The following is a 25,249-nucleotide window of genomic DNA, read 5'->3' as shown; positions in this document are numbered from 1 at the left end:
ATGCTGATCCTATCCTGTGTAACTAAATACTTGGTGCACTATCTAATCTGTGCAGTTTCATGTGACAAGTGATTAACAGCCACAAACACAGGTTTGTGCAGCAATCTGCATTTCAGAATCAGAGAGCTTAGCAACACAGAAGCAGGTAATCACCCAAGGGAGGTAGAAATCACCCAAGCAATGAACAGTTTTAGATTTAAAATGGACTGATTGATTTTAAAGAGAATCAGAAAATTCTGACCAATTAGCTCACTTTTTATCCGCTCATCTGCTTATAAATTTCTCCAGACTCAAGTAGTGATGGTGCACCACCTCAAGATCATCTCAGTGCTTTTTATGCACACTTTGAAAGGGAGAATTACAACACTACTACATGATCCTGTCATCTTAATCTCTGAGGCTGGCATCAGTGCATCAAGAGAACAAACCAACAGGAAGCAGCTGCCCAGACAGCAACCTGGTGGAGTGCTGAATGTCTGTACAGACCGACTGGCTGAGGTAGGTATTCGACGACAGCTTTGACATCTCACTTCTGCAGTCTGAGAGTTCCACCAGCTTCAAAAGGACTTCTATAATACCAGAGCCTGAAAAGACAGCCATCCTCTGCTAAATGATGAACCAATTGGACAAACTGGCAGAGCTGAACCCAAGCACAAAACACTTAGAAAAAAAAATGAACAATGAAAAGAATAAAAAGAGGGTCAAAATTCAGCTCAGCACTAGTTTAGATGAAGAGATTGTCACTGCTTGCATAAGATTTCTCTGCATGATCTTTCAACATAACTGTTAACTTAAAAAAAAATGAAATATAACTTTGTGAATATGGAACAGATAGCAATTTTTTTCCAAACCCAGTTTGACTGTGAATTAAGAACCCTGAATCAACACATGAAGCTGTAAAATGTGTTAACACCAGCTAACTATTTCTAGTTTTAAGAAATCCACTTTCTTAATTTGAAAATGTTCACTGCCATTTCTTGTGTTTGAATTACCACAGTGCATTTCTCTTCTAATCAGTTCACAAACAAATTCCCGCTGTTCATTAAACTGTCCAGCTAATGCAGGGTGGATTTAAATGATGATAATTTCGATAAGTAGATTCAGAGATCTGTGTCATACACCATGGAACCAGGTCCTTTGGCTTACTCAGTCTGCATTGAACAGTAAGCACCCATTTACACTAACCCTACTCTAATCCCATTTTGTTCTCCTCCGGTTCATATCCATTCATCACACATTCAAATGGTTCAATTTAATATCGGAGAATGCATGCAATATACAACCTGAAATTCTTACTCGTCACATGCATCCACAAAACAAGAAGCAAGAAGCCCCATAGAATGAATGATAGAAACATCAGTACCTCAAAGTCCCCCTCTGCCTCCTATGCACAAGCTGCAGCAGAAGCTACATCCGTCCCCACCCCACCCCCCCACCATAATGCAAGCAAAGGCAAGAGCCCCAACCCCCACCCCCAAAGAGACCTTGATCTAGAGTCCATCAAAAACTAGTCCATAACTTAGCACTTCAGTATCTCAGACAGGCTGTCTCTCTAGAGCAGAGACCATCATTAGAGCTGCAATTTACAGACGGCACCCAGGGCTAGGATTGGAGTTGGGTCTCAGGAGCTGTGAAGCAACGACTTTACCGCTAATCCAACTCCACCACCTTACTGTGCCACAAAGTGAAGGTATGAGTCTCCCTATTGAAACAGAGGAAATAATAATAATTGATAGCTGCTTGCATTCACCTCCTAAATTTGTTTGTGACAATTCCTTGTGGAAAACGTCCCATCTATGTTTTCCAGTAAGTCAAGTTGGAATTAAAAAATGAAACTAATACCAATAAATAGGAACTTCATAAAATTCACTCACCAAACAATCCTCAGTGCTCAGAAATTTGCTAACTTTCATCAGTTGACTACGGTATATTACCCTATGAAACTGACAGCAGCTGATGGTCACAAACAAGAGAAAATCTGCAGATGCTGGAAATCAAAGTAATACACACAAAATTCTGGATGAACTCCGCAAGCCAGGCAACATCTATGAAAAAGAGTAAACAGTCGGCATTTCGGGCCCAAAACATTGACTGCTTACTCTTTTCCAACAGCTGATGGAGTCTGCACGTAATCCAGACACATCTAATGTGCAGTAGATGTTTATGGTGGGCTAATTGTTACCTATCATGATTCACATTGTGAAACCAAATGCATCCTGTTGAATGAAGTATAGTTGAGTTTTAACAGTATGCTACACTACTGTTATTCTCCAAACAACTTGTTATTCTAAGAAACTACTTTAATATGTCGTCACTGATTAACTAGACTCTGAAACTCATTCCTCAATCATACTTTAATTTAATTGTACACAAGAAGAACAGCATGGCCCCTGTCTTCACACTGTTCTGAAGTCAGAACTGAGAAATGCCATTTTTATACATAATTGAGCAACAGTTACAGATTGTGACCATTTGGTTAACTGTGTGTTTGAATTCCTTACTTGCAAGATCAATCACCATTCACAATAGAGGGGTTAAAAGTCAATTGAAACTACACGCTAACAAACGATGATATCTCGAAGTTATTATATCCAGTCCCTGAATTGGAGTGTGTGTACTTTATATCCTATCATTAAGTTCTTATCTCTTCTCCAGGAAGTGAAAATGGCTCTGGGAATCTGAGCTGCAAGGGAAAGCTATAGTCTTCAATGACCTTTCTTGCCTGTGCTCTCAGTACTCTATTTACAATCTACGCCTGGACGTTATTATAATCCTTGCTTACCAAAACTTCCACACTCCCTCCTTTAGGTCCTCTCCCTCCTATCCTCTTACTCTGACTCATCCGTTTTTTCCCGGTTTCAACTCTTAGTCTGACTCCTTCCCCCTTCCTTTCCCGTCCTGATGAAGGGTCTCGGCCCGAAACGTTGACTGCTTATTCATTCCCATAGATGCCGCCTGCCCTGCTGAGTTCCTCCAGCGTTTTGTGCATGCTGTCTTGGATTTCTAGCATCTGCAGATTTTGTCATGTTTGTGCTTCTTATTGTCCTGTAGAGGACAACACAAATCTTATTGAATTTCAATAGCACAACGTCTCTGAAACTCTGTGATAGTTTCATCAGCGGTAATTGGCTGTTGTATCCTTTAGAACAGAGGTAAGGAGAAATTTTTTTAGCCAGCGAGTAGTAAATGTGTGGAATGCTTTGCCACGGACAGTGTTGAAGGCCAGGTCCGTGCGTGTACTTAAGGTGGGAGTTGATCATTTTCTGATTGGTCAGGGCATCAAAGGATATGGCACGAAGTCAGGTGTATGGGGTTGAGTAGGATCCAGGATCAGTCCTGATGCATAGGCAGAGCAGACTCGATGGGCTGAATGGCCTAATTCTGCTCCTATGTCTTATGGTCTTATGGAATCATGATGGAGGCAGCTGCTTTGTGGCCCATTGCTACACAGAGTGATTTCAAGCAAGAGATTAAAATGAATATTACCACCAGCAGTGAATATTACATACTAGTAAAGAGTGAAACCAACTGAAGGGTCCCCATGGTGATGATAGAATCACAAGGCTCCTTTTCATTGACTACAGCTCTGCCTTTAAAACCATTATTCCAAATAAACTGATTCCTAAGCTCCGTAACCTGGCCCTTGGCACTCAGATCTGCAGCTGGATCTTCAACATCCTCACAGACAGGACCCAAGCTGTAAAAACAGGGGACAAGCTCTCCTCTACAATCACTCTGAGCACCGGTGCCCCACAAGGCTGTGTACTCAGCCCCCTGCTGTACTCACTGTACACCCATGATTGTGTAGCCAAGTTTCCATCGAACTCAATATATAAATTTGCTGATGACAACAATTGTAGGCCGTATCTTGGGTAATGATGAGTTTGAGTACAGAGAGGAAATTAAGAACCTGGTGGCATGGTGCGAAGACAACAACCTATCCCTCAACGTCAGCAAGATGAAAGAATTGGTTGTTGACTTCAGAAGGAGTAGTGGACCGCACGACCCAATTTACATCGGTGGTGCACAAGTGGAACAGGTCAAAAGCTTTAAGTTCCTCGGGGTCAATATCACAAATGACCTGACTTGGTCCAACCAAGCAGAGTCCACTGCCAAGAAGGCCCACCAGCGCCTTTACTTCCTGAGAAAACAAAAGAAATTTGGCCTGTCCCCTAAAACCCTCACTAATTTTTATAGATGCACCATAGAAAGCATTCTTCTAGGGTGCACTACAACCTGGTATGGAAGTTGTCCTGTCCAAGACCGAAAGAAGCTGCAGAAGATCGTGAACTCGGCGCAGCACATCACACAAACCAATCTTCTGTCCTTGGACTCACTTTACACCGCACGCCGTCAGAGCAGTGCTGCCAGGATAATCAAGGGCATGACCCACCCAGCCACACACTTTTCGTCCCTCTTCCCTCCGGGAGAAGGCTCAGGAGCTTGAAGACTCATATGGCCAGATTTGGGAACAGCTTCTTTCCAACTGTGATAAGACTGCTGAACAGATCCCGACCCGGATCTGGGCCGTACCCTCCAAATATCCGGATCTGCCTCTCGGTTTTTTTTGCACTACCTTACTTCCCATTTTTCTATTTTCTATTTATGATTTATAATTTAAATTTTTAATATTTACTATTGATTTGTAATCCAGGGAGTGGGAAGCACAGAATCAAATATTGTTGTGATGATTGTACGTTCTAGTATCAATTGTTTGGCGACAATAAAGTATAAAGTACGTAACTCCTGCCAGTTTTCTAGCTGGGTATGCACAGCTAAATCGGTGATGTTCTCAGGTGTATCAGGGACATACGTGCAACATTTCTGGGCAATAATAGCACCACAGCCACCTTTCTCGGTTTAGTGCCAGCCTCTTTGGAAGGGCCACAGTGCAGATTGCCAGCATTTTGGCAGTGATGTCACTGACAGCTTGGTCATATCATACAGCACTAAGGCTGTGTCATTAGCCAACTCTCTAGTGCTGAGGCCCTATTGATGCTCTGGCGAGTGAGTCTGGAGGGTCCCCAGAACAGGGATGCTATTATCCAGGAATGCTCAGTTTCCATAGTGCTCCTTTGACAGCGACACTGCACAGTGGGACGCAGACAGAACAGAGATAGGCGGGACATATATGGCACTATATAGGCCAGATAACAATAACCCTCATTAGCACTTAGTTCAAGCCAAAGATCCAATTTTAGCTGTGGCAGCCAGTGACAGGCCTGACGGCTGCATAGCCAGTTAGAATCATTAATGGGATTCAGAGGGTCATCAGTGGTATAGACATGACACGTACTGTTACCCAAATCTAGTTCTATCCCGTAGTGGTTACAGTAACAGACTTTCCCCAAAGCAGCTTCAGAGCAATGGAGATATGCCATCCATGCCACCTTTCAAATCAGTCGCATTGGCAAAAGTCAATTCTGTGGGCAGCGTAGTCCTGTGCTCTGTTCACAGTGCTAGTCTCATTATCAAAGTAAAACACAGAATCAAATTCCCTAGGAGTTAGGAGTTAGGCGTATAGGTGCATTGGCAGCCACCTTTCAAACGTATGGATCCCCTAGAACCCACCCAACTGTTATGTTTTGTAACTGCAAAGCATAAAACTAATTGAAAGTGAAACATGGAGCCAGGAATAGGTGTACTTTGTTGGGTTTTACTTTAGTGAGGTGCACACTTATGACGTGGTGATATAACGTATGCCATTCACATACTTTTTACATATAACCTGTAATGGATTATGTAAACAAAGAAAGAATGCTAAATCAAGCTCATCTCAGTGCTGTTAATAAGGGGGAAACTGAAATTTCTGTTCCACATTCCAGCCACTTCGGGCAACCCTGTGAGACAGTGTGAGATCTTTTCTGGTTTCCTTTTGGATCATCTCTAAAGGAACAGGGAGACTTCTGATTTGCATTAAGGAGAATATATCAAGTGGAGTGCCCTCTTTAATGAATTGTTCATGTATTTTCTTTTCTAAGGACAACCAAGCCATCCCAACCACAATTTATTCCAGCTGCTACCATCTGGGAAGCGGTTTGCAAGATAACTATCTTTTTAAAACCTCAAGTTCTACGTATTGTTTTCTTCCAACCAAAAATGACTGGTATTGCACTTACTGGAAATGTGTACTAAAGTAGAAAGTGCTGTAAATACTCAGCAAGTCAGGCAGCATCTATCAGGAAAGAGAATCAAATTACCCCTTGAGTTAATAATGTTGCATGAAAATTGAAAAAGTTGGAGGAAGAATGAGTTTTTAAAATAGAGGCAGGAAAAGGAGGAAGGAATGAGGAAGCAGGATAAAGAACCAGTGGAGAATGTTTAAATGGGAAAATAGACATGGGTAGCTGCCTATGACAGAAGATAAAGAAACCAAGGATGAGTATAAATGTGGCTGCTCATCCAGTTTTCTGCAACAGAGTTATTGACTGTGATCTCCCTTCATGTAGACTGGTCAGAGGTAGATACAGGTGTTCGGAAAGCAACAAATTAACCATGAAACCCTGCCCTCAGAAGTCCTGACCCCCTTGGACAGGAAGTATGGCTGGATAGAAGCTTTGACCCAATCAAAACCTGTGAGGGTTTTTACAGCTTTTAAATTTCAGACTTTAAAATTCATTAAAATTACTGCAATAAATAGAAATATAAGAAAATATACTTAAAATCAATTAGAGCATTGCAAAATAATTTGGAATATTAAAATAATAAAAACTAATCAACAACAATTGTGTTTATAACCTCTAGGCTGGGAATGCCCAGTGAATTGAACGACATCTCTGATCCTACAGCAAATCCCAAATGAAATAGGCCTCCACGTTTGGACTCTGTGTTAAGGCAAGCGGCAGATGCAGAGACATCTATCATTCATTGCATTCAGGACCTATTTCAGGTCTGCCTATGTCTCGGATTTACTTGCATGGCAGCAGCAGAGTCTGTTTCATCAGGGGCTGCCAGCTACAAACTGACACAAAAATATTTGCATTGGTTTTGATTAGCTCCGTATCTTCATGGTCATTTTAAATTGATGCAGGATATGTCAAACTACACTATTGAGCTTAGCGTTTTAAATTATCACTATTTATGCTCAATTTTAATGAACTGCTATAGGAACAGCGTGCTGGTAGGCATGCTTAAAGCAGGAATACTGGAAACTTCTACATGCAAATTCTTTTCAAACAATTCAGCCTTTCATTAGTAACATTTCGATAATGGGAGGTTACAAATGTGGGACTATTAGTCCTGTCATCTTTTTAAATTGAAAATGTAAAGTCATTGCTACTGCCTTATCTAAAGACACTTTGATTGCAAGATCACTATCTTTTTAAAACCTGCAGCAGTGACAGCAAGTTTAAAATGTGCCTTTCACAAGGAAGCAGTGAGAAATTGCGAGCAAGCATCTTGTTTCAAGGTCAGCTGAAATTTGAAGTTACATAAATGCTAAAAATAAAACTCTTCCTTAAAGCTTTGTATGAGCAACCGAGTCACACAGATCAGGAAAATCCCAAAATCTGAGTGAGGGGAATATTGGAAACAAAGCTCAAAATATTGCGAACTGTTGGGAAACTGATATGAAACAGCAAGTCCTTCTACAATTGAGCAGATGAGTGGATCCTAACATGCTGCACGATACAGAAACTGCACTGTGGAAACAGGTGACTCTATAATGGGTAGTTAAAACGCATCACTGGCACCAAGGACATATATACAGAAAGGTGCCGGAAACGGGCCAGAGGCATCATACAGGATTCCAAAGACCCTGCTCATGGACTATTTGTCCCACTCCCATCAGGAAGGAAGCTACACAGCATCCGTGCCAGGACCTCCAGAGCCAAAAACAGATACTTCCCCCAAGCCATAATGCTGATTAACACCTCAATCCACTAAAATACCCCTCCACACCCCCCACCAGTAAAGTAGCATTTCCTGTCAGAGTCACTTTAGGTACAGAAACTCCTGTGCCTACCATCAATTTATGGACATATAATCAATGTATATAAGCTACCTGATGTATTTACATTTACTGTGCTTTTTTATCATTGTGGGATATCTTATTGTGTGTTTTTTTTTGTACTGCATTGGATCTGGAGTATCAATTATTTCATTTTCCTTTACACTAAACAATCTTAATTCCTTGTAAATGCTGCATATATTGTGAAGCTGTAGCAATATAAACAATAGATTGAGAAATAGATTAATGTTTCAATCACAAACTTTCCTTTGATTCCACTTGTTACACACCTCAGAGTACTTAATAGCAGTTTCTCTCATTATTTCAGCAGTGGTAAACAGACGACTTGAAAAAATCAGTTAGAGAGAATTACAGTGCAGATGCTGGAACCTGAAAGAAAATCAGAAATGCTGGAAGAACTCAGCCAGTCAGACAGTCTCTGAGGAAAGAGTAACTCATTAACAGTTTAGGTCAGATACTCTTCCCCAGAACTGGGAGAGAAGTAGAAAGCAGGCAGTTCGCAAACATCTCACCTCTCCCGGAAGTTCCGGGAGTCTCCCCATATGAATATTGGCTCCCTGATTCCCGCAAATTATATACAATGTCATGGAAATCAATTTTTTTGAGAGCAAGCAAGCCAGAGAAAGCAAGCAAGAGCACGAGAGAGAAAGCAAGCCAGAGAGAGAGCGAGAGAGAGATCGCAAGAGAGAAAGCAAGCGAGAGCGTGAGAGAGAAAGCAAGCGAGAGAGAGCGCGAGAGAGCAAGAGAGAAAGCAAGCGAGAGAGAGCGCGAGAGAGCAAGAGAGAAAGCAAGCGAGAGAGAGAGCGAGTGCGAGAGAGCAAGAGAGAAAGCAAGCGAGAGAGAGAGCGCGAGAGAGCAAGAGAGAAAGCAAGCGAGAGCGCACGAGCAACCACGAGACAGAGAGAGAGAGAGCACGAGCGAGAGCGCGCCATGGCAGAGTGTCCCAAAAAAAATATAAACTGTACGTCACCCCAGACTACACAAAAGTGTACCCCTGCCTAACAGGGGTCAAAAATAATGACAGTGTTGCTCGCTGCACTGTTTGCAACAGTGACTTTTCTATTGCCCATGGTGGGTTAAAATGTAAAGGATATGTTGAGGTGAGTTTAACAGATGTCATTCGTTCATTAGCATAGCTAATGTTATTTAAACTAGCTGGCTAGCTGCTAAGGAGCTATTCTATTGCAGACATTCCACCTCTCCCGGAAGTCTCCCGCAAATTGATGTTGCTACCTCCCTGAAATGAGTTTTTGCAGGGTGGGATGTCTGAGTTCGCAAAGCAGAGTAGGGAACAGAGGAATAAAATTTAAGACAAAAACTATATGGATATGAGAATGGAAACTGATCACTATCCCAAAATGTTCATCGGTTGTCTTTGCACAGACATTACTGGCTGAGTTATTTCAGCATACCTGTTTTGTTTCAGCCAGATATTGTGGTTTTGATCATTAGCTGGTGAGCATGTATAGCGTCAGACTCATACAGCTGAACTGGTAGAGATGGGCTGGCTGGTGATTCAGTGACATTGGCACCGGACCCCGGAATGGAGGTTCCTGGGTTCGAATCCAGTTGGGGCCGCTCCTGAGTACGCTTTCCATCCGTGCTGGGTTGAGTGTTGAGATCGCAACTCGACCTCGTAAAATAAAGGGAAAAATACTGCGGAAATGTCTGTGTGTGGAGTGGCTCGCCACACAGTCTCTCTCTCGTTCCGCGCCTTGTAAAGGCTTGAAAAAGAGATCATCGCGCACACGCACAGATGTGCACGCATGCACACGCAGACGCACATGCACGCACATACACACCAAAAATAAAGAACTCGTAGAGCTACCAATTGAATTGAACCAGCAACTGCTAGTGTAGTCCAACAAGAAGTCTGAAGAAGAGGAGGTGATTAACAGAACACTTCCATGATGCTCCCAGAAGACCAGTTCACCCAAGCTGAGGCCTTATCCTCATTAGCACACTTCAAACTAAATTTGTTATGTGCCTCCATATGCCGCCCTGAGATTCATTTTCTTGTGGGCATACTCGATAAATCTATAATCGATTAATAAGCATAACAGAATCAATGAAAAACCACAGCAACTTGGGTGTTCAACTGGTGTACAAAAGACAGCAACTGTGCAAATACAAAAAGAAGTTAATAATCAACATTCCCTCTAAGGTGTGTGCACGCAGACGTTGTTTGCTGCTAGCGCACAACGCAATTTAAACTGTGCACAAAAGTTTTACACCCTCTACCTCGTTGGCAGGTTAAGTATATTTCATGACTGTACACTATCACATTTTCTGTTCTGGTTTCTGATGCAGACTACGCAGAGTCTGTGATGATTTGTCTTCAGGTTTTAGATCTGGCTTATTTGTACTGTTTTTATTGAAGGAATTATTCAGTGCTCATAGATTGTCACCTTGTCACGGTGGAGAAGCTTGTGTGGTCCTGAGATCTCGAGAGCAATGCCGTCCGGAGCTATGCTCCTGGTAGGGTCACCCACGGCGGTAAGGTCGGGGGTGAGGTCCCTGACGAAGAACAATCCAACCAAGACTTCAACGGTGGAACAGGCAGACGAAGTTACTTCAAACTCAACGGCTGTGAAGGCGGATGAAGGCTGCAACAAATTCATCACCTCCAATCATCGTGGTCTCCATGCCATTGAAATCAGTTGGTTGATTTGTGAAGTATCGTGTGCTTCTTGGAGTGCAACATCAAGTACATGTTAAACAGATACACGCACAGGCGTCATCACTCTGTACGGAACGAAGACCACTATCCTCAACCTCGAGGGATAGCCACGACGTTGTCACTGGACAAAATTGCATAGCGCAAGATTTTTGCACACACTGGTCATCACGAATTAGAAGGAACATCGATAATATTGAGAACATGAGATGAAGAGTCTTTGAAATTGACATAGTTTGCCCTCTGATTCAAGGAGGACAAAATTGATTTACCTGTCTTCTCAGTTGGGGTCAGTGCATGGGGCTGATATTAACCGGAAGATGGATAGAAAAACTCTACACTTTTGTGGGAGCTGGAGGAGAATTCTTGCTTTCCTTAAATTCATACTCATGTAAGTTAATAATTAAGAGTAGGGACTATCGGTTGGCTCACATGATTATTTGAGTCCACTAAGAGCATAATCAATCAGAGCAGGACTAGGCTATTCAGCCTGCTCCACTATTCAGCTCGATCATTGCTGATGCAGCACCATCTTCCTACCCCATAACCCCTTGATTCATTGTATATTCAGAAACACCAGTCTCTATTTTGATTGCAATCAGAATCAGAATCAGGTTTAATATCAGCAGCATATGTCGTGAAATTTGTTAACTTTACGACAGCAGTTCAATGAAATACATGATAAATAAATAGAGATAAAAATTGAGTTACATTAAGTATACCAGGTTTCCCTCGCCATCCGATGGTAGAGCGTTCCTATGAAACGGTTCTTAAGCCAAAATGTCGTAAAGCGAAGAAGCAATTACCATTTATTTATATGGGAAAATTTTGTGAGCGTTCGCAGACCCAAAAATAACCTACCAAATCATGCCAAATAACACATAAAACTTAAAATAACAGTAACATATAGTAAAACAGGAATGATATGATAAATATACAGCCTATATAAAGTAGAAATACTTTTCCACAATCATTACTGAACTGTTCTCCGCAGCGAAAATCTCACGCAAGCACTGTTGGCAAAAACACGGCGCAAGCGCTCTCCAGTAACCTTAAAGCTATGAAGCTGCCAAATCATACCAAATAACACGTAAAAATACACAGCCCATATAAAGTAGAAATAATGTATGTACAGTGTAGTATCACTTACGGGAATCAGGAAGACAGCGCCGAGCACACTGATGAAGGTGTGTTAGACTGCGTTGTCGCAGGTTGGGGTGGTGCAGTGGCCCCCACCTTCCAGGCCGCCGACCGATACATTGCCGCAAAGAACACAGGGGTAGCCGGGAGGCACACAGCACATCTTTAAGAAAAAAGCCGAAATAAACATGCTAATTAATTAGGTGCTGCCCGGCACGTAATTGTCAGCCCAGATCAGTGCCCATTGCCGATTGCATCGCCTTTGATCTGGGTCAACATTTACGTTGGACATTGGACCATTAAATTAGTAACTTAAGTTCCTGGACATTAACATATGAGACAGCTTGTCCTGGGCCCAGCACTTACATTCACTGGCCACCTGTACACCTGCTCATTAATGCAAATATATAATCAGCCAATTATGTGGCAACAACTCAATGCATAAAAGCGTGCAGACATGGTCAACAGGTTCAGTTGTTGCTCAGATCAAATGTCAGAATGGGGAAGAATGTGATCTGAGTAACTTTGACCATGGAATGATTGTTGGTGCCAGATGGGGTGGTTTGAGTATCTCAGAAACTGGCGATCTCCTGGGATTTTCATGCACAGCAGTCTCTAGAGTTTACAGAGAAGGGTGCCATAAACAAAAAACATCCAGTGAGCAACAGTTCTGAGGGCAAAAATGTCTTGACAATGAGAGAGGTCAGAAGTGAATTGCCAGACTGGTTCAAGCTGACAGGATGGTGACAGGAGCTCAAATAGCCGCACATTACAACAGCGGTGTGCAGAAGAGCATCTCTGAATGCACAGCATGTTGAACCTTGAAGTGGATGAGATACGCAGCAGAAGACCGTGAACATGAACTAACTGTAGATGGAACCACAAGGAATGCATATCACCATCTTTATAAAACCATAAGTAGCATAACCAGACCATTCAGCCCATCTAGTCTGTTCCATCATTTCATCATGGCTGATCTATTTTCTCTGTAACCTCAATCTCCTGCCTTTACCCTGTAACCTTTCATAACCTGACTAATCAAGATCCTATCAATGTTCTCCTTAAATACATTGAATAGCCTGGGCTTCATAGCCACCTGTTGGCAATGAACTCCTCACCACACTCTTGCTGAAGAAATTCCTCCTTAATATCCATTCCAAAATGGACGCCACTCTATTCTGAGGCTGTGCCCTTTGGTCCCAGACTCTCCCACTACAGGAAATATCCTCTCCACTCTATCTACGCCTTTAAACATTTCATAGGTTTAAATGGGAACCCCTTTCATTCTTTCATTCTTCTAAATTCTAGCAAATACAGCCCCAGAGCCATCAAATGCTCCTCACATGATAAGCCTTTCATTCCCGGAATCATTCTTGTGAATCTCCTCTAAACCCTCTCTAATATCTGCACATCCTTTCTTAGACAAGGAGCCCAAATCTGCTCACAATACACCAAGTGAGGCCTCACCAATGCCTTATTACATCATTGATTTTATATTCTAGTCCTCAAAATGAATGCCAATATTGAATTTGCCTTTCTCACCACTGATGCAACCTGCAAGTTAACCTTTGTGGAATCCTGCGAGAGGTCTCCCAAGTCCCTTTGCATCTTGGACTTTTGTATTTTTTCCCCGTTTGGAAAATAGTCTATGCTTTTATTCCTTTTACTAAAGTGCGTGATCATACATTTCCCAACACTATATTCCATCTTGCCACTTCTTTGCCCATTCTCTTAATCTGTCCAAGTCCTTCTACAGCCTCCCAGCTTCCCAACATGCCTGCCCCTCCACTTATCTTCATATCATCTCTAAGATAATCCCATTAATATGGCCATCCCTTTCTTATTCCTCAGTCCTCTCATATAACAGTAGCTTCAGTAGATGAGCTCTCCAATCTGTCCTGCCTGAGTACTGCCATGACATTTTCCCTGGATCCCCTCCCCTTAAATTCCTCCCATTCTATCACGTGCAAACCAACTGAACATTGAGCTGCCAGTCCTGTCCTTACTGCAAATAATCCTCGCTAATGGCTACAATGTCATAAATCCACATGCTGAACCAGGCCCTAAGCTCATACACCTGTCCTACAATACTCCTTGCATTGAAATATACACAGTTTAGAACATTGGTCCCACCATACTCAACCTTTCCAATCCTGACTTTGGATGTAACAATATCTTTCCCCACAACTATTCCACTATCTGCTCTGGCTCTCTGGTTCTCATCACCCTGCCACTCTAGTTTAAACAACCTCCCCCCTGCAGCACTTGCAAACCTTCCTGCAAGGATATCAGACCCCTCAGGTGCAAACCATCCCTTACGTACAGGTCACACTTTTATGGAAGTGAACCCCATGATCCAAAAACCTGAAGCCGTCCTTTCTGCACCATCTCCTTAGCCACGTGTTAAACTGTATGATTTTCCTGTTTCTGGCCTCACTAGCACATGGCACAGGTAACAATCCCTGGATGTCCTGTCCCTTAACTTAGCACCTAACTCCCTGAACTCACTTTGCTTACCCAGTTCATTACCCTTCCTACCCATGTCATTTGTACCAACGTGGACCACAACCTCTGGCTGCTCACCCTTCCACTGAAGAATGCTGTGGACATGATCTGACATGTCCCTGGCCCTGGAACCTGGGGGTGCAATATACCATCCAGAAATCTCATTCTCGTCCACTGAACCTCCTTTCTGTTCCCCTATCACTACAGTTCACCTCTTCTCCTCCTTCCCTTCTGAGACACTGGGCTGAACTTATTTCCAGAGACCTGACCATTGCGGCTTTCCACTGCTATGTCACCCCACTCAACAGTATCCCAAGTAGCATGCACAATACGCTGGAGGAACTCAGCAGGTCGGGCAGCATTCGTGGAAACAAACAGTCAACGTTTCAGGCCGAGACCCTTCGTCAGGACTGAAGAGGGAGGGGGCAGGGGCCCTATAAAGAAGGTGGGGGGAGGGTGGGAAGGAAAAGGCAGGTAGGTGCCAGGTGAAAAACCAGTAAGGAGAAAGATGCTGCCCAACCTGCTGAGTTCCTCCAGCGTGTTATGCGTGTTGTTTTGACCCCAGCATCTGCAGAGTATTTTGTGTTTACATAGTGTGCCTGTTGTTGAGGAGAATGGCCTCAGACGTACTCTGTCCCAGCTGTCTATTTCCCTTCCATCACCTGACAGTCACACATTCTCCTGCCTCCTGCCATCTAGGGGTGATTACCTGCTATCTATCATCTCAGTTTCTCTTTTGAGCCAAAGGGCATTGAACTGCAGCTCAGTGCACCTGGTGCAGATTTGGTTTCCCAGCAGGCTGGAAGGCTCCCAGAAATCCCACATTTCCCACAAAGAACAAAGCACAGCCCCTGGAGCCTTTCTTACTATATACTTACGAAGTGTTGACTTGTAAAGCTGTCTCCTCGAACTGGGTGAAGACACCTTTACCATTCGCCTCTGAACTCCAGGTGGCCACTGTTCAAGCTCCAAAACTTTGATAATTTGTAATTTAAATGAACTTTTTTGTTCTGTGTTTTTGTGTAAAATGTGCACAATTGATGTTAATTCTTTGTATGTTTCTTATATGATGCTATATCCTTATAATGCTGCTGTAAATTTTTCATTGCGACTAATCTGATGTGTATTTATGCTTATCATAATAAACTCACCTATCAACCTGTGATACAGTTATGAGGTCACCTCCTCATTCCTCTAAGCTCTAGAAAATAGGGGTTGCACCAACTCAATTTCACCTCTTATAGCCGAACTGTCTTCCCAGGAACCAGTTTGGTGTCTCTTCACTGCAATCCCTCTCTATAAAGTGAATGCATTTTTAGACAAGGGGACAAAAATTATGTTCAATTACACCAGGGGTGGCCTTACATTCTCACAGCTAGTCTCTGTTGGTTCTTAGAACAACTTCATTTTCCTGTAGACTGTTCAATAACTGTTGCCAAAGTACTCTTGTACTCAAATTATATTGCATTTATTTAGCTGCCAGATTTTGAGAAGGGGGACTCAGGCAAGCATACAGCTCCCAATTTTCTTTTGACACAGTCAAAAAGCACTTGATTTGGACATGATATCTGGAGACTAATTCTGGATTCTTTATTATATGACAGAACGCAAAAGTGTGAATGGACTTGACATCTGCATAATTGTTCCTCTGTATTCAAAATGACCAAATGATTTTCCTAGTCTAATTGCTTGGCTGGGAGTCCATCATGCAGAAACTCTGCTTTGCCAGCCTAAAACCTATAATAAGAAGTAGGATAGGAATAAACAGGTGTGTAATATTGTTGGATGAGGCAGGTAGGTGGAGGAAATATGGTGGATTAGGCTTGAGAATGGGTTAACAGAATGTGTACTGATCAGATCAGGGGAGTGTGGTGACTAGGATGTGTGTATCTGAGTGGAGTTGGTCTCTAGTACAGGTCCAAAAGTCCATATTTCAGGGGAATGTAAATAATCACACGGTGATTGGGGGCAGCAAATGGAGATTGATGGTAAATATTATTAAAAAATCAAGCAGAAGGCAATTTGTGAGGTGACTTGGCTGTTAAGTCACTACTTCTGCTTCGGATGTTTGTGGGTTTGGGTATCATACTGCATGTCAAGTTATGGTAGATGAAGATACCAATATTGTGCTGTTGGTGTTCTGTTTTTATATCAGTGCCATTCTTCCGAAGAATTGTTAAATTATTCCAAGCTGCATTGGGTGTATGGAGAAGAATTATCAGAACATTATTATGAGAAATTGATTTGAAGGATGTTGTAGAATTGTGTGGATCCAGATTAGTTATGTGGCATATCTTTACTAAACTAATTGCAGTTTAGAATAGCTTGATGTATTGCAATATGACAAGCTCTGTTTAATCAAATACTCCAAGTTATTTCCTTAATAATATCAAAAGTGATTACAAGAACAAACATAGGGTAAGAGGGAAAAATATTTGACAACTACTTCCTTGACGTCTGTCAAGCCAACACCCTTCCTGCCCTATTCATCAGGTATAAGTGATGAAGTGATTGCTTTTTTACAATTTAAGTCAGTGAAGTCCTGGAACCATGAGCAACTGGGTGATTAACCATGGCATGTCTGCTCTTGTCATCGTAAGAAGATTATTAGACCTTTCTTCTGAGTCTTTTCAATGACAATGGCATCAGAAGAGCTACAGAAAACTGACTGAGCACTGTATTTTTTTGTTTACAGGTGGCGTGGCTGGGAATAAACATCTTTCTATTTGTCTATTACTATGGAGTCTATGAATATAATCCAGAATATTACTACACAAGGATAATTCTCGGAGTAAGTACCTGTACTTCATTTATCTATCAAAGTTTACTGATATTTGTAATGCAATGGATTCCTGTTAATTGGAACACATTGGGACCAGTTAGTTTAAGTTCATGGAAAAAATTAAAAGTATAAAAAAGACAGACTGAATAATAAATTATGTATTTAAATGAAATACAAAACAAATTTAAAATACTAATGCAGTACTACCAAACTATGTATTAGTGCCTAAGTTACTGAAGGAGGAATTGATCCAGTGTACACTGCCATGCTCTTTTGGTTGACTGTAAATGAACACAACTGGTGCAGACAGCTAGTCTAGATAATGCACTGCCTTCATACAGTGCTTTTGACGGTTGCATCTTCATTTGCATTGTAACATTCAAGATGATTGTTGATATCTTCAAATTCTTCAGAGTTCCTAACTTCCTGAAGTAGCAAAATCATTTTATTTTCACTCCTGGCTATTTCTGGCATCTCCAAGCCTGAATGCTTGAAATCACAGTGAGCAAAACATTTGAATTATCTTACTGCTTATTTCTTGCCAAAGTTCACTGCTTTTTGAACCCAAATACATGTAACTGACGCTGTTTAAAAACTGTTCACTTTAAGCAGGGTGTAGTGTCTGATAACTACACAAGAGCGCATGACTGACGCTAGTTAGAAACGGTTCAGTAACAGTCTCCTGCCCCAATTAAGTAACATAGTGTCCCAAATAAATGAAGGGAATCCTGGCTATTTTCTCAATTAGATTTTGTTCCTTTGCTGGTTGTTCCAAATACATAACTGGCCTGATTAACTGATGGCCCAATTAACCAGAATCTACTGTGCTTTCCTTACAAGGTGCAGTTAAAATATTTCAAACAGTTCGTGAGTAACAAATTATTGCTGCACTACCTAATTAGTATCTCCTGCATGTATCACATTAACAGGAATGTCTTGTTTCCTGCTCTGACGGATTTAAGGTAATTATTCTGACATGACATAAGAATTGCTTGGGATTTCCTGAACAGCCACCTGCCTTTGTGAGAAAGGGTGCATTTCTGTCAACCAGAATGGGAACAAACTCCTGAAGATGCTTGTTTATTTACTTCACCATCACTGGTGCTTCAATGTAATCAAATTTGTTAACGAGTGGCCCATAAACAGGAAATTAGGCATGATTATCAAGACTGTAACCTATTCTGATTGAAGATTGTAAAGAGATCCCTGAAACTGTAGATGGTTGCCACACTGGATAGATGTGCTTAAATCTTTTCCTTTTTTTTTTGGTGTGGTCTCTTATTGTGAATCAAATGAGTAGGACTTCGCACTGCGTAGGTTGCCAGGATTTCATGCACAATTACCCTTCTACACATTCCAGAGTCTACATTCCTTATCGTAATTTACTCAATATCACAATAAACCCTTAATATGCAAATCTGAAGTAATTATAGATACCTGAGGCATAACAATTATTTATAATGGCATGTATTATTCCTCTGGATAATCCACTACGTTCCAATTAAATAAGATATGCTTTCCACATGTCGTGTTTTAGGTTTGACGCTCTCTGTGTTCTAATACAAAAGCAGTGTACATAAAGTTTGGGGCTAAAAATCCACATTCTGGAACAGGGAGAATTAAAAGGGGTGGAATTTTACATAGCTTTAAAGTAAATTTATTATTCGTGGACTCTTGAAAGAGTGGGTTTGTTCATAAAATGTAAAGTAATCTTTGATTATATTTTTTGAAAAACAGCAGACCTTTCCTTATCATTCAGCTTGTCTCCTGCCACGTTGTTTTAACATCTTTCTTCAATCAAAGTTATCCTGCTATTATTGGGGGAGTCAATCCAAAAAATGTAGGATGCAGAGTTGTAGAAACAGAATTGAAACATGTTCAAATTAATACTAAACAATGCTACTTATCAGAAAATTACAGGCCAGTGGGCCTGACGTCAGTAGTGGGAAAGTTATTGGAAGGCATCCTAAGGGTCTGGATATATGAGTGTTTGGATAGACAGGGACTGATTAGGGATAGTCAGCATGGCTAAGTACATGGTAGGTCATGTCTAACCAATCTTAGAGTGCCTTTCGAGGAAGTTACTAGGAAAGCTGATGAAGGCAAGACAGTGGATGTTGTCTACATGGACTTTAGCAAGGCACTTGACAAGGTCCCACATGAGAGTTGGTCAGGGAGGTTTGGCATGCAAGATGAGGTGTGCTTTGTGGGGAAGCCTGAGAGTGCCTCTCTGACTGGAGGCCTGTGACTAGTGGAGTGCCACAGAGATCAGTGCTGGGTCTATTGTTGTTTGTCGTCTATATCAATGATCTGGATGATAATATGGTTAACTGGATCAGCAAATTGCAGATGACACCAAGCAAGGGGGTGTAGTTGACAGCGAGCAAGACTATCAGAGCTTGCAGTGGGATTTGGACCAGCTGGACAAATCTGCTGAAAAAATGGCGGATGGAATTTAATGCAGACAAGCGCAAGTGTTGCACGTCAGTAGAACCAACCAGAGTAGCCTTACATAGTGAATGGCAGGGCACTGAGGAGTGCAGTGCAACAAAGGGATCTGGGAATACAGGGCCATAACTCATTGAAAGTGGTATCACAGGTAGACGGGGTCATAAAAAAAATGCTTTTTGGCACAGTGACCTTCATAAATTGAAATGTTGAGTACAGGAGATGGGATGTTATACTGCAGATATACAAGATGTTAGTGAAACCTATTTTAGAGTATTATGTGCAGTTTTGGTCATCTACCTACAAGAAAGATGTAAGTAATGTTGAAAAAGTACAGAGAAAATATACGAGGATGTTATCAGATCTGGAGGACCTGAGTTGTAAGGAAATATTGAATAGGTTAGAACTTCATTCCCGAGAGTGTAGAAGTTTTAGAATGTGCAAGTTTTTTTCCACTGAGTTTGGGTGGGACTACGACCAGAGGTCATGGGTTAAGGGTGAAAGATGAAAAGTTTAAGGGGAACATGAAGGGAAACTTCTTCACTCAGAATGTCGTGAAAGTGTAGAATAAGCTGCCAGTGCAAGTGGTGCATGTGAGCTGACTTTCAACATTTAAGAGAAGTTGGATAAGTACATGGATGGGAGGGGTATGGAGGGCTATGGTCCCGGTGCAGGCCATTGGGGGTAGGCAGGTTAAATGACTCAACACAGACTATAAGCACTGAAAGGCCTGTTTCTATGCTGTACTTTTCTATGACTTTGTGACTCTAAGACTTTAAGAAAAAGGATTGCAAATTTACACTGTATCTTTTTCAATATCTTGACCGGCACATTACTGTATTTCCATTACTTTCTGTAAGTTAAACAAGCTTACTTCAATTTTAATAATTGTGCTCCTGTTTTTTTGCAGTCTGCACTGGCCTGGGCCCGAGCTCCAGCTGCCTGCCTCAACTTTAACTGCTTGTTGATCTTGCTGCCTGTTTGTCGGAATTTACTCTCCTTTCTCAGAGGATCCTGCTCGGTAAGAAACAGCCCTCCAACCTGATGGCATCAACATTGATTTCTCTAACTTCCGTTAATGCCCCTCCTCCCCTTCTCAACCCATCCCTAATTTTCTGATTGAAGATTGTAAAGAGATCCCTGAAATTGTAGATGGTTGCCACACTGGATAGATGTGCTTAAATCTTTTCCTTTTTTTTTGGTGTGGTCTCTTATCGTGAATCAAATGAGCAGGACTTCCCACTGCATAGGTTGCCAGGAATTCATGCACAATTACCCTTCTACACATTCCAGAGTCCACATTCCTTATTGTAATTTACTCAATATCACAATAATTCCTTAAAATGCAAATCTGAAGTAATTATAGATACCTGAGTCATAACAATTATTTATAATGGCATGTATTATTCTTCTGGATAATCCACTACAATCCGATTAAATAAGACAATTTGTGTGTGTTGCTTCCTCTTCTGATCACTGTAGGTGTAGGTGTGGTATAACATAAGATTACTGGAAATAGTATATGCTTTTTCACCTACTTAACATGAGAAAGAGAAGTAAACAAATCTATTACCTATTCATAAAATATCCCAGAATTTCAGGTTGCTGATTCAACCCTTGGTCTTTAGAATTCTCTGCTGGGGTGATGCTTACTCCTTCAGAGATGACTCAGTTCAACTAATTCTACCCACCATTTAACCCTTTGTGATCCAAAGTTTCTCTGGAAGTCAACAACGAGTCTTAAAACTTGTTGCTGACAGCCATTTTATTAAGCGTTTCAAGACCAAAGAACAAAGAAAGAAAGAACTTGAGAGAACTAAGGAAAATAAATCATGGACGTCTCGTATTCAGGCTTGAGAAAACAAAATTCTAGTCATTAACAATTAACCTATAAATAGTTAGATCTAAGTGGTGTGAAAACTGAGAAGCTGCTAGAAAAAATATAGAAGCAACTGTATCAAAGTTAGTAGAAAATTCACTGAGCAATTACATGTATACAGGTAATTATGTGCAAATACAAACAAGCATTGCAACGTTAAACTACAAGAAGGAAAATACAAGGAAACTAACAATTCTACACCCTAATCCAACAACAGTGTTAATAATTTTCTTCTGATTCTTGCTGCTAAATGTGCTCTGATGTTCTCCAGAGGAGCGAATAGTTGTTTTTTTTTCACTCTGCCTGAAAGATCCCAGTTTAAACTACTGACCCTTATGAGCTTCTGCTGAGGTAACCAGGAAATCAGAGAAGAGCAAAATATTGCAGAGGATTTAAATGTAAACCAAAAGCCAGCTTTTCATTCCACGGCATTGACCTTCCACACTGAACTCTTGGTGGGCCCAAACTTTCCTGATGGTTTCTCCGGTTGTGTTGTTTGTAATTTTGGATAGCTTGGGGAAGTAGAGGAGAATCCACTAATATTCCTCCCCATTGGCAAGAAATCACAGTCACCGTTTCAGAAGCAAGAATCATAAATTGTCAAAAGGGCTTCTGCTGGCTATGATAAAAATGTAAGATTTCTCCAGAAGAATCTTACTATAAATCATATAATCACCAGAGCCCAAGGTGCAACTCAATGATCTACCTGCACATTGACTTACTTCATCGCCAGCCTGTGAAAATTTCTGAATTATAGGGAGTATATAACGTTGTGTATATTTTAAAATAAATACTTCTATATAATTTGCAATACCCAAGGTTTGATTCTCGTTTTGCAAGACGCAAACTCCAGTCTATTATCCCAGTAAGTAAGTTTCATTAGATGTTTGCTGAGGAAGGGTTTAGACACAGTTACAATGCTGCCCTGGGGAACAGCTCCCTGACCCTTCACGCTTGACATGTGAATAAAGTACAGGGGCGCAACCAGTGCCTATTGAACAGAAAATTCTTTCTAGCCAGGGGAAAGTAGAAGTCAAGAAATTCAGAAAAATAGAAGAGAAGAACAATCAGTGTGAGTGGTATATTGGCTGATTTTATGAACAAGATTGTAGAATTGCAGCTAGTCACAGCTCAAGTTTCCATATAGTTCACTATAATTTAGCCTTAAAAACAACCCATCATTCTCCAATGGTTTCTCTGTAATTATGGAGTTTCCATATCTGCTCTAACAAGAAGAACATTCCATATATTTACTACTCTCTGGTGGCAATCTTGAGTATTCTTCTTCTTCTCCTCAGGCAGTCCCTTGGGATAGAGGACAATTTTCTTCCACTTCTGATTTGTGGGTCCCAGGAGACTAATGAGGCCAGAGTGGGAACCATATGGTCTTCTAGAGTTGAGGCAAGAGCTGACTGGAGGTTTGTGGATGGGCAGTTTGTGAGGTTGCTTCTGCAGCTTACGAAGGGCTTCCATTTGCTCCTGGTGCGTGGCCTTGAGGCTCTCAATTCATGCCAAAAGCTGCTCCTGCTCCCTGAGTGGTCATGTGCCCAGAATCAGTGGGGAAGATGCACCTTCCTCCAAAAAGATGCAGCTTGAAAGAGAGCTGAGAAAACAAGAAGTTGGAGGAACTCAGCAGCCTAGGCAGCATCTGTTGAGGGAAGTTAACAGTCAATGCTTCAGGTGGAAACTCTTTTCCTGAACTTACTTTGAAGGTGCAGTACATGGACATGTTGCCAGCACTAGCAATGGGAGCTCCTTTGATTTTCTGACTCCAATCTTCTTTGATGTTCAGCATACCATGCAAGTCGATAATGCAACTGTCAATATTGTTCCATTAGTAGTATTCACCAATTGTCAAAGAGGTTATCAGTAGATTGCCCTAATTGGTTGCAAAGCTTTGCTGCATTGCTACAACTTCAACCAGTTTTAACAAACTCACTGAGGCTTCTCTATTGCATCCATCAAAAAAGAAACAATTTTTAAAAAGCTGCAAAAGAAAACAATTTTAAAGTGTATCATAGCCGTCAAAATACTAGGTGTTTCTAGAAATATGGTGATTTGAAAAAAATAAGTGGGAAGAAGATGGATTGATCTGTGGATTTTTTCATGGATATGGATGGAATGATCTATGAGTTTGTTCTTGGTTATGGATAGAATGATTTATGGATTTGTTCATTGGTTTGGATGGAATGATTTATGGATTTGTTCATTGGTTTGGATGGAATGATCTATGGATTTGTTCATGCCTCTCACTCTTCTCATAATTTTTCTGTGTTTATCCCTTGCAATTTTTTGTGACTTTCTAAAATGAGAGAAAATACTTAAACAATATTGCACTTTCATCTGATAGTTTTATAAGAATCACAAAAGAAAGCTTTAGATTTGCATTCATGTCCTACCATAACAAAATCTTGCTGCTTAATAGAATTGTTTTTGATTGTATGTTATGTTAGTGCCGCAGATGCAGTGTAAGGAAACAGCTGGACAAGAACCTCACATTCCATAAACTTGTGGCATACATGATCGCCTTGCACACAGGTAGGTCTTCCAGCACCACTTGAGAATGAAGGGGTTCTTTGAATCCCCTTGTATGCAAGTACAGAGAATGCAAATCTTTGTTTTGCTTTCTTCACAAAAGCATGACTTCCTCCCTTTTGTTGAAATGGTCACTTAATTTTATGGAAGTCACAACTTTTGCCTACTTCATATCTACACACTAAACCCCAAATGATTTGAGCAGGCTCCCATTCCAAGTACATTTACTTCAGCTGAGGTAGAAGAACGCTGCTGTGGAGGCTGTCAGGATGTACCAAAGCCAAGAATACTAGCTGATGATGTGGATTCAAAATTGAAAAATAATATTCACATTTCCTTCTTGCCTCGTGCAGTTGATTGCCCACAATCAAATCCACCAGGAATACAAATCTTTTATATTTTAATCCCTTTCACAGTCCATAACTCAGGCTGCTTGCTGTTTTGCTAATACGCAGATGACTTCTGATAGGATGTAATCATAACACAATTGTCTACGTATGGACATGTGCATTCTGTATCTATGTTGTCTAAACATTTCTACATAAATAGAGTCAATACATCAAATCTAATAAAGGTAAGATTTAAGCCTTTTTTGACAAGAGAAGGTGTCTGTATACTTTATACTTATACTTTATACTTTATTGTCGCCAAACAATTAGTACTAGAACATACAATCATCACAGCAATATTTGATTCTGCGCTTCCCGCTCCCTGGAGTACAAATCGATAGTAAATATTAAAATTTTAAATTATAAGTCATAAATAGAAAATAGAAAATGGAAAGTAAGGTAGTGCAAAAAAACCAAGAGGCAGGTCTGGATATTTGGAGGGGACAGCCCAGATCCGGGTCAGGATCCGTTCAGCAGTCTTATCACAGTTGGAAAGAAGCTGTTCCCAAATCTGGCTGTACGAGTCTTCAAACTCCTGAGCCTTCTCCTGGAGGGAAGAGGGACAAAAAGTGTGTTGGTTGGGTGGGTCGTGTCTTTGATTATCCTGGCAGCACTGCTCCGATAGTGTGCGGTGTAAAGTGAGTCCAAGGACAGAAGATCGGTTTGTGTGATGTGCTGCGCTGTATTCACGATCTTCTGCAGCTTCTTCCGGTCTTGGACAGGACAACTTCCATACCAGGTTGTGATGCACCCTAGAAGAATGCTTTCTATGGTGCATCTATAAAAATTAGTGAGGGTTTTAGGGGACAGGCCAAATTTCTTTTATTTTCCCAGGAAGTAAAGGCGCTGGTTGGCCTTCTTGGCAGTGGACTCTGCTTGGTTGAACCAAGTCAGGTCATTTGTGATATTGACCCCAAGGAACTTA

General features: G+C 41.2%; 1 protein-coding gene across 2 annotated transcripts in view; it reads left to right on the top strand.

Moving 5' to 3' along the window:
- Positions 1–236: 236 nt before the first annotated feature.
- Positions 237–25,249, top strand: part of nox1 (NADPH oxidase 1) — a 64,294-nt gene continuing 39,281 nt past the window's right edge. The window contains exons 1-4 of one of the 2 annotated variants that reach the window (XM_063060662.1): positions 237–498; positions 16,987–17,082; positions 20,432–20,542; positions 23,854–23,938. In XM_063060662.1, coding sequence (XP_062916732.1) covers positions 301–498; positions 16,987–17,082; positions 20,432–20,542; positions 23,854–23,938 — 490 coding nt within the window. In that variant the 5' untranslated portion in view covers positions 237–300. Of the gene's footprint in view, positions 499–16,839; positions 16,887–16,986; positions 17,083–20,431; positions 20,543–23,853; positions 23,939–25,249 lie in introns of those variants that run through there. The other variant, XM_063060663.1, reaches the window with a different exon arrangement.

Source organism: Mobula hypostoma, chromosome 10, assembly GCF_963921235.1.
Source record: "Mobula hypostoma chromosome 10, sMobHyp1.1, whole genome shotgun sequence".
Taxonomy (NCBI): domain Eukaryota; kingdom Metazoa; phylum Chordata; class Chondrichthyes; order Myliobatiformes; family Myliobatidae; genus Mobula; species Mobula hypostoma.
Note: the sequence above shows the minus strand (reverse complement) of the source record. Positions and strands in the feature narration are given on the sequence as shown.